Raw genomic sequence first — 8646 nt, forward strand, 5'->3', positions numbered from 1 at the left:
TTTTGATGTCTTTGTATTTCTGTAAATAATGAAAACTGGAAAATAAATCCAAAAGCAGAACCTTTGCAATAGTACCGAGCACAAGACAACTGTCACATTACTCTAAAAATATCTTTAAGGTTTGCTAAGCTGCAGCTACAGCTGCATAATACTAACTGAGCTGTGTCTAAAGGGGGGGGGGGGGTTAGGGGCAGGATCAACTCTTCTTCTCTCTCTTTAAATACAGTAGCATACATGATGAGCACAGTGGAAGGGAACATGAACATCCACTTTTCCATGGTCGTCCACAAAAAACAGCAGGATGTGAAGTCGACAATGCTGGTTATCAACTGAGGAAACGTCTTCGTGCACAACCTATCTTTCATGTTTGCGCCAGTGATAAAAACTGTAAGTGAAGCATGTTTTTTTGATTTATGATTTACTTGATTCACAATTTTGAGAGTCACTTCCGTGTGCTATATCATGCCTGTGATACCTTAGTTTCAACCATCCTACTATTATTTTATTACTGCTTTTTATTAGTTTGGTTTGCCTTCTATGAAATATATGGACTCCTCATTGTAGTAATAAAGATGGGAAATGTAGTTTTTGGTGTTTTTTTTTCTTTTAACAAAACAGCTTGAAGCATGTATCTGATTGCTGCTGCAGCTTTTTGATTAACATGTTAATCAAAATTAATTTTAATAAATCTTGATCAGCATTTTTATTGTTTTAAACATCTATAAGGAATAACAATGAAACAAACTTTTTGTTAAGACTATCCTTGTTGTATTTAAGGCCCTACGTCTGTTGCAAACTTATGTGTTTCTCACTACAGTTTGAAAGGAGAGACAGTGTAATAATGAGGTACCATGGAAACATCTGATCTTTGCGGGGTCATCCCCCAGACCAAAGGTTCACTCTCCTGTCAGTGATGCTGACTGTCTGTTTCCATGGCAATGAATCAACATAGTGGAGTTACTGCCATAGAAGGAAACAGAAACTCTAGTAGCACCAAAGTATGGCTTAATGATGGTTGAGGAAGTGGAACCAAGTGTGAAGAGACCCGTGGGCATGGGGCACAGTGTCCAAAAGTCTGTACCATTTAAGTAACCCTGCAGCTGCAAGTGTCACAGGAACTTTGTGTAGTCAAAATGAATCAAAAGTCATGACGTCTTATGCAATGAACCGAAGTGTTAAGCAACCTTACAACCAGAAATCCAGGAATGCTGCACAGCATTAACTATGGCATGTTCCATATATGAAGAATGTGTGCATTAACTGCATAAAATGAAGACTCTTTTAGTCAGTGCATTGATGTTTGTTGGACATTGTTTCAGCTAAGAACAAGCCAAATAGGACTAGCAAAGACATTTAGCCAATTTAGTCTATAAGGTATAGTATCTGTTCTAAATTTCCTGTAATGTAAATCAGTCGTCATCTCATGCATTAAACACATACCTCACACAATAGAACAAGAACAATTATTTTATTATTTTTATTTAATTTCTTCTTTTATTGCATGATTATGTTTTCTATAGAGTTTATAATAAAAATTAAAATTAAGACTTCATTTGATCAAACTTAAATTATTATTAGTCTTTCACACAAAGAAAACTGTAATAAATGTTAACTTTGAAGACAGCAGTGTTTCCTATCAGTGAAATGAAGTGTCCTTAAAGCCTGGTAACCAATAAATGGTTAGACAGAACTCATCTAAACTGGTCTTAGGTTGTACAAGTATAGATTGTGTAAGAATATACATTGATTGTTCAACTTTTGTGGTTGATTGTGATACCTATGACAGTCTGCGCTCCACTTGTCAAGAAAACTACACTTAAGGTTGCTATGACAAAAGTTGGATATCCAGTGATCCCAAAGGAATTCATTTTTTTTTACCTTTTCCAAAGTGCTCATTAAGTGTAGGTGTATGCTGAAAAGTTTTGTAACAAAATTGGCAGGCCACTCTTTGGCCAAACTGTCCACTCATCATCTTACAGTTAGTAGTACATCAGTATTCATACCTCCCGTTTGTAGGAGCTTTCTTTAAGCTCAAGCAATATCAAAACAGTTTGATTGTTATGTCTGGTGCTTGTGTTTTTTTAGATTTGTAATACGTGCAGGTTTGCCTGGTTTGCTGTTATTTGCTTTCAGAGTGCTGTTGAACAAACTGATTTTCTGGTTTGAATGAAAGCATACTTGATGTCTCTGAGTGCTATGGGTGTTATGATAATTTTAAAACAGTAACTGATGGTGGGCTGAGTCCCTGTGAAAGTATTTATTTTATTATTTTGTTACCAAAACCTTTCATGACAATTATGTGTGGTGACTGTGATTATGGTTATGCAAGGTGAAGAACTACTACACTTCACAACCTCTGAACAACTGCTGACCTTTTTCTTTTAAAATGATCATCTTTTCATTCTACAATGAAGCAAGACATGTGTTTTATGAAGCACTATTCAAATATAAATCCTCCTTCCAAGTTTTAAGCTTTTATAATCAAATCATAACATGTCCTTTTTAACCGGGTGAACAGAGAGGCATCTACTCATGTTGCTCTACACAGTACTTTGGTACCACCTTCTGGGGAACGTTAGGTACCACTGTTTGAAACTGACAGGCCTGTGTTTGTAGCAACCAAACGTTCAGAAGTTCATCCCCCACTATACGACAACAGAAACATGCTTTGTGTTGGAAAGTTGATTAGTAAATTAACCTTGTGTGTGTACCAACATGAACATTTTGAAAAGGATGGTGATCCTGAATTTGACATTTTCGCTAAAATTGTAAGCAGCAAAAAAGATTAATGAAATGTATTTTTTTGCTAGAATAAATGGTTGGAGGTTCATGGTTTTCCACAGATTTTCCATGTGTTAATTTGCTCAATTTATTTACTTTTCATCGCTGATTTTGCGAATACAATCTCAAGAACAAAACAAACACTGGCCTTAAGTTAAGGCATAGGAGGTCAAGTACTTCTACTATGCATCAAACAAATAGTCTCTCCAACTTCGTTCTTAAATGGAAATGCTGACAACCATTGCTGCGCTGACATTTGTGGCTCTGATGGATGAGAAGCAGAGAAACCTTGCTGTATAAACAGGAGTTCAGAAAACAGCCACCCAATTGTTTTGCTTATGCTCTTGGATGTGACTGCTGTTTCCCCCTTGATTTTACATACCATTCCATTTAGAGCAATGGCTGTCCTGATGCAACTGCCAAAGCAAAGCTGCACTCCCTATTGGGGATAGGAATAAGTTTGATGATTAAAAGATAGTTAGATATGTTACAAAGTGGACTAATGCTGATATCTCTTAATAACAACTGTTAATACTCTAATATGAAAAGGAGTTTGAGTCTGATATCTGATTATTTCTGCCTGCAATTGAACTGTTTAGCCTCCCTAATCATAACATTTTGTGTTTTTCACTGAACAAAGAAGATATTTGTTTCCAACATACTTTAAGTATTAATAAAAGGGCACAAAAGGGTCCAATCATTCATTAATGCAGTCTTAAATGGAATAGACTCCTGAGCTAAAGCTGTATGTTTTTGTCCTAATGTAGGTATTACTGATGACACCTAGGGCATTGTGATACAGCATTCAAGATGGAACCAGAAGCTGGGGAGCCAGACAACAATGATAACTTGGCCCCTTGGTCAGGTTCAGATGGTTCTCAGGAACTCTATGCATCTGAGTCCTTGGCAGAGTCTTACTACGAAGATGATGCCAGTGACGCAGAGTACCGATCAGACCCTCGCCCTATCACTCATTCCCAAAAATCTGACAATGAGTCCCCAGAACACCTTCAGCCACATGACTGGGAATCTGCAGGTGAGCCACAGTCCCGGTGTGAACTGAGTGGAAGCGAAGAGGATGTCTCATACCAAGAAGAAGATCATGTCTACCACAGTGAATCAAGAGAATCTATTGCAGAGTCTCCCCACATCCAAACCTCACCAAAACCGCTGTCTCCACAACAACAGTGTTCTGACTCTGAGCCATATGCTGGCCACATATCACGAGCACATTCCCACTCGTCTTCCTCCTCTGTTGGCCGCACTGCTGATATGACCCTGGCCTTGACCCTGGGTGCAGATCAGCCTCTGGGAGCCAGCAATAGGCAGGGCTCAGGGACTGGGAACAGGAGGGTTGAATCCTCAGAGGAAGGAGGGAGCAGTGAGGCACCTCCTGCTTCTGTCTTCTTTGGAATTTCAGACGAGGTTGCTGAGCAGGCAGAGAAGTGGAACTCGGAGTCTGACACAGATCTGTGCAGACCGGACAGGCACAGGGCAAGGCACACACGTAAGTATCTATCTTCCACGCTTACTTGTTATATTCAAGTAGAGAGTTGGAGCTTGTATAGCACACTGTATAACATATATTGAATGTTTTTTTATGTTATTTATGCATGTTTTTTGATAGACTGGGTGTTTTCAATGTTCACTTTAATTGCAGAAACAGGCACAAATAACTTTTGATAATAACCTTAGATGACATTTTCTTATATAAAGAAAGAGACCTCATTTAACCAATAAATAACCTGTGCAAAGCTCCATGTATGTGGGTTATTTTCATGCGGTAACATGGAGTCTATTTTTGGTAGAGTTACAGGGAGAATTCCCATGGCTTTAATAGTCAGGGCAGGATAAGAATAAAATATGACCATATGATGAGGCTGACAGAAACACATTTGACAGACACCAGCATGTGTCCCCCTGGCCTGTTACCTGATCCCTTTTCCAATCGTAAGACTGACTGCAATGGAAAGTGAGCCGATAGCTTTACTTGCCCCATGGACCCCCCAAAGTTAGCTGTAAGTAAATATGATGCTTTTATTAGTGTGCTTGCTTCAGCAGGGGCAACTTTAAAATTTTGTTTTAGTGTGCTTGCGTTAAGTTATAATAAGAGTTGGTTTAATCTGTAAAAGGGACCAAATAATGTCAAACTACTGTATCAAACAATCTCCCCAAAAGAGGAGCTATTGAAAATACTGGTCCCATTGTAAGTCAACTCTGTTGAGCTTGGATTAAATAGTTTAATACTTCTCTTACTTCCACTGAATGCCTAACAAAAGATTTAAATCAAAACATTTATGTTCACTGTTCACCTTTTAACCTATCTCTCTTCACTCTGTCTCTTTCCCTCTTCCTTTGTCTCAGGGCTCGTTCACAGCGAGAGCCAGTCAGAAAGACAAGCCAAGGAGAACAAGTCTAAATGTAAGCGACTTGCTCTTCTACTAACCAACGCACCCAACCCTCAGAATAAAGGAGCCTTGCTGTTCAAAAAACGTCGCCAGAGGGTTGAGAAGTATACACTTGTGAGTTACGGGACTGGTCAAAACCAGTTTGATGGTGACGACCAAATAGAGGAAGAAACTGAAGACGTCAGATCAGCTGAGTATAACTTTGAGGCAACGAGTGAGTCTGAGTTAGAAGAGGAATATTCTGTTCAACAACACCAGCATAATATAAGTCTGACTTGGGGAAGTCTTCGTGAAATGGAGGCGCTTCCAGATACAAAAGGGAAGGGCGTTTTGATGTTTGCTCAACGTCGCAAACGGATGGATCAAATGGTGTCAGAGCATGAAGATGTAAGGAGTAAAGTATTACCAGTGGAGAGATCATTTGAACCTGAACCCGCAGATGCACAAAATATTTATGACCCAAAGGAAATGTACATGCATACTGACCAAGCTGGCTACATGGATGCAAATTTCAAGCAACATGTAGTTTACCAAGAAAATATTCAACAAATGAACCACCTTTCCGATGTGTCAAGACCCTTGGTGCCAAACAGAACTGCAAAGCCTTTCTTAGGATTTCAAGACGGCAGAACTGCTTCTGTCATGCCTGGGGGCATTGTTCCAGCAACAAAGAAGCAGGAAGCAAGATTTAGGGTACCTGTGCCTATTAGTACTGAGCCACGGGTTTGGTCTCCAACTGGAGACATCATAGCATCAAGACATGAGCGAATATCTGTGCCAGCAATCAAGACTGGCATTCTACCAGAGTCAAAACGGAGAGCAACCAACAAACAGCCAGCAAAGTTGCCACAAGAATCAAGTCATCAGCTTCAAAACAAAGGGGATAGGAAGTCATATATTGAGCCAGAGGAAGACTTATTTAGTCTGGGTGCTGAGGCTTGTAACTTTATGCAACCCAGAACAGTAAAACTGAAGAATCCTCCTCCAGTTGCCCCAAAACCTACCATCAACCCAGACTGCCCACCTTGGATGAGAAAGAGTCCCTCCTGCGAGCCCTATATTCCATCAAGAAGTCCTGTTTTACAGCCTTCTCACAGTCCTGTGGGGCCCCATAGTCAACATTACTTGCAGCAGCAAGACTGGGCTCAGTCTCAACAGATGGCCAACCATTGGGCACCAGATCAAACTCAGGCAACACTTCAAACACCTGCCAGTGCCTGGGCTCCGGTCAGCTCCGCTTCTCAGCTTCATCTACAGCCAACCACAAATAGCTGGAGTCAACAGCAGCCACGATCCCCTGTGAGTATGCACTCGCGCAGTCCTACTTATAGCCCACATCAAGCACCTTCCCCCTTGAGGAATAAGTTGGACAATGCTCCGCAATCAGTTGCCTCTTGTCCACCACAAGCAGGGATGTCATACATCCATGAATCAAAATCAGACAGAGGAATTAATCAGGCTGGTGGTGGTAAAGGTATGAAGGGGAAAGGTGCAGAGTTGTTTGCCAAAAGACAGTCCCGCATGGAGAAGTTTGTTGTTGATGCTGAAAAAGTCCAAGCTAAAAAAACAAGATCCCCCTCCCCAACCTCATCTCTCCCCAACTATTGGAGGTATTCCTCCAATGTTCGTGCCCCACCCCCTATATCTTATAACCCTATTCTTGCTCCTTTCTACCCTCCATCAGCAGCCAAGCAACGCCCCTCTACGAGCCCCACCATCAAGCCTAAGACAAAAGAGAAACCTAAAGCACCCCCAAAGCACCTCAATGCCTTAGATATTATGAAGCATCAGCCTTATCAGTTGGACTCATCACTGTTCAAGTATGATGCAGTCCCAGAAGCCAGGAGCCCCAGCCCTAAACCAACCCCAGCATCAAAATTTGAGGCTACCAAAAGCCGTAAACAGAGAGCTGCCCCTTCTCATTCTCCCCATAAAGCCCAAGAGCTTGCAGTTCAGGGCAAGGCAGAGGCCCCTGCAAAGTCTCCTGTATTGGTAAGTTCCCCAAATTCTTCTGCCCGCAAAACCACAAGGTCAGCTGAGCCTCTTGCAATTGGTGAGAACTTGGATGAAAAGCACACTGTCACAGCCCTTGACATAACCAGCGAGCAACCACCAACTGCCCGACCTGCAAGCGCAGCCTCTCAGCAGTCATCTATCGGTGACAGCATAGCTGCAGCTTTTTCTCCTGCATCTCTCATTGCTAGAGGCGTACGTCAAATGGCACCTAAGCCAAAGTTTTCTGCTAAGAAGCCAGTGATGGCTGGCCCACAGTGGAAAACTGTTGCTTTGATCAATTAGCAATAATACTGCATATGGTTATGTGTAGGTGAAGTAAAAAAAATAGACAATAGAACACAGTTACAGCTGCAGCTGCAAAGTAGTAGAAACTTAAATGTCTTATTCAACAGGGAGAAATGTATGGATTTTTGCACTGTCTGTATGTAGGCCAACTCAAAACTCCTTTACACTATGCAGATATCAGGACATAGCTGCCAATGTTAGGAAAGCATAAGAAAAATTGAAGTTACACCAAGGAAAGCTTTAAACTCAATATTTATTGACTACAAATCAAAAAAGGTAAATAGCATCATGTGATATCATTTCCTTAAACTTGGTGATGTATGTGTGTTTTAAAAAGGAAATGTGAGACTAAGTATTTGAATTATTCTCAGGAAGTGCTGTTATACGTGCAATAATCTGTGAAGAGGGCCTTGTCTAACAAGGGTCTCAAATTTGAGATTGTTTTCTTTCTTTAGTTATCTTTTGTAACAAGATGCATAGCATGCATTTCTATACACAGTTTACCCTAAATAATACATTTAACAGTAACTATTATTCATTCATGAATTTTCTGAATTCAAATTTAAACTCAAATTAAACTTGGGTAACAATAACTTACTTTTGCAATCCCATATACAAACATTATTTAATCATTCAGTGTGTCCGAGGAGAAACTGATTATGCACTTCTTTTTTTTTTGGATGCATACAATTTGCAATTCCTTCAGTCTCATTCCAAACTTTTACGGAATCACAACAGGTAAAAGCAATAATTTTAGTTGTGATCATTACTCCTGATTACTTTGAATGTGTTTTATGTGGATATATATTTCTGCAATTGTCATTTATGGCCAGTTATTGAACTATCAGTGAAGTCATCACACATTCTGTAATCTGTATCCTCATCCTTGATGTAAAACATGAACAAGTTACCATGCAGATTTGTAACTATTCAGTCATCACAGTAGACGCTGAATGGAAATAGGAAATGTTTGTCTTCTTTGTCTTTCTGTCTCTGTCTTTAAAACATATCACTGTTTATTGCACTTCTTGAATTTGGCACAGCCATGATATTAAATGTCTCTTTCCTTCTGCTTGTGTACTTTTGTGTGTCATGCTTCAATTTTTCCTGCACACCAGTTTTATTACTCTTTATGATTCACTTCCTCCTTTATCTT

At 40.1% G+C, this 8646-nt stretch overlaps 1 protein-coding gene across 1 annotated transcript; it reads left to right on the forward strand.

The window, feature by feature from the left end:
* The first annotated feature begins 326 nt into the window (after nucleotides 1–326).
* On the forward strand, nucleotides 327–8561 carry synpo2b (synaptopodin 2b). The gene is made up of 3 exons (XM_034686996.1): nucleotides 327–387; nucleotides 3549–4288; nucleotides 5146–8561. The coding sequence occupies exons 2-3, from the start codon at nucleotides 3592–3594 to the stop codon at nucleotides 7485–7487; spliced, it is 3039 nt and encodes a 1012-aa protein (XP_034542887.1). The 5' UTR covers nucleotides 327–387; nucleotides 3549–3591; the 3' UTR covers nucleotides 7488–8561.
* The last annotated feature ends 85 nt before the right edge of the window (nucleotides 8562–8646 follow it).

This window comes from Notolabrus celidotus, chromosome 7 (genome assembly GCF_009762535.1).
Source record: "Notolabrus celidotus isolate fNotCel1 chromosome 7, fNotCel1.pri, whole genome shotgun sequence".
NCBI lineage: Eukaryota > Metazoa > Chordata > Actinopteri > Labriformes > Labridae > Notolabrus > Notolabrus celidotus.

What these genes read in the sequence shown, in the direction of transcription:
- synpo2b (XM_034686996.1), top strand. Translation starts at nt 3,592, where the DNA reads ATGGAACCAGAAGCTGGGGAGCCAGACAACAATGATAACTTGGCCCCT. An exon ending in GCACAGGGCAAGGCACACAC is followed by an intron (nt 4,289 to 5,145) that starts GTAAGTATCTAT and finishes CCTTTGTCTCAG; the next exon opens with GGCTCGTTCACAGCGAGAGC.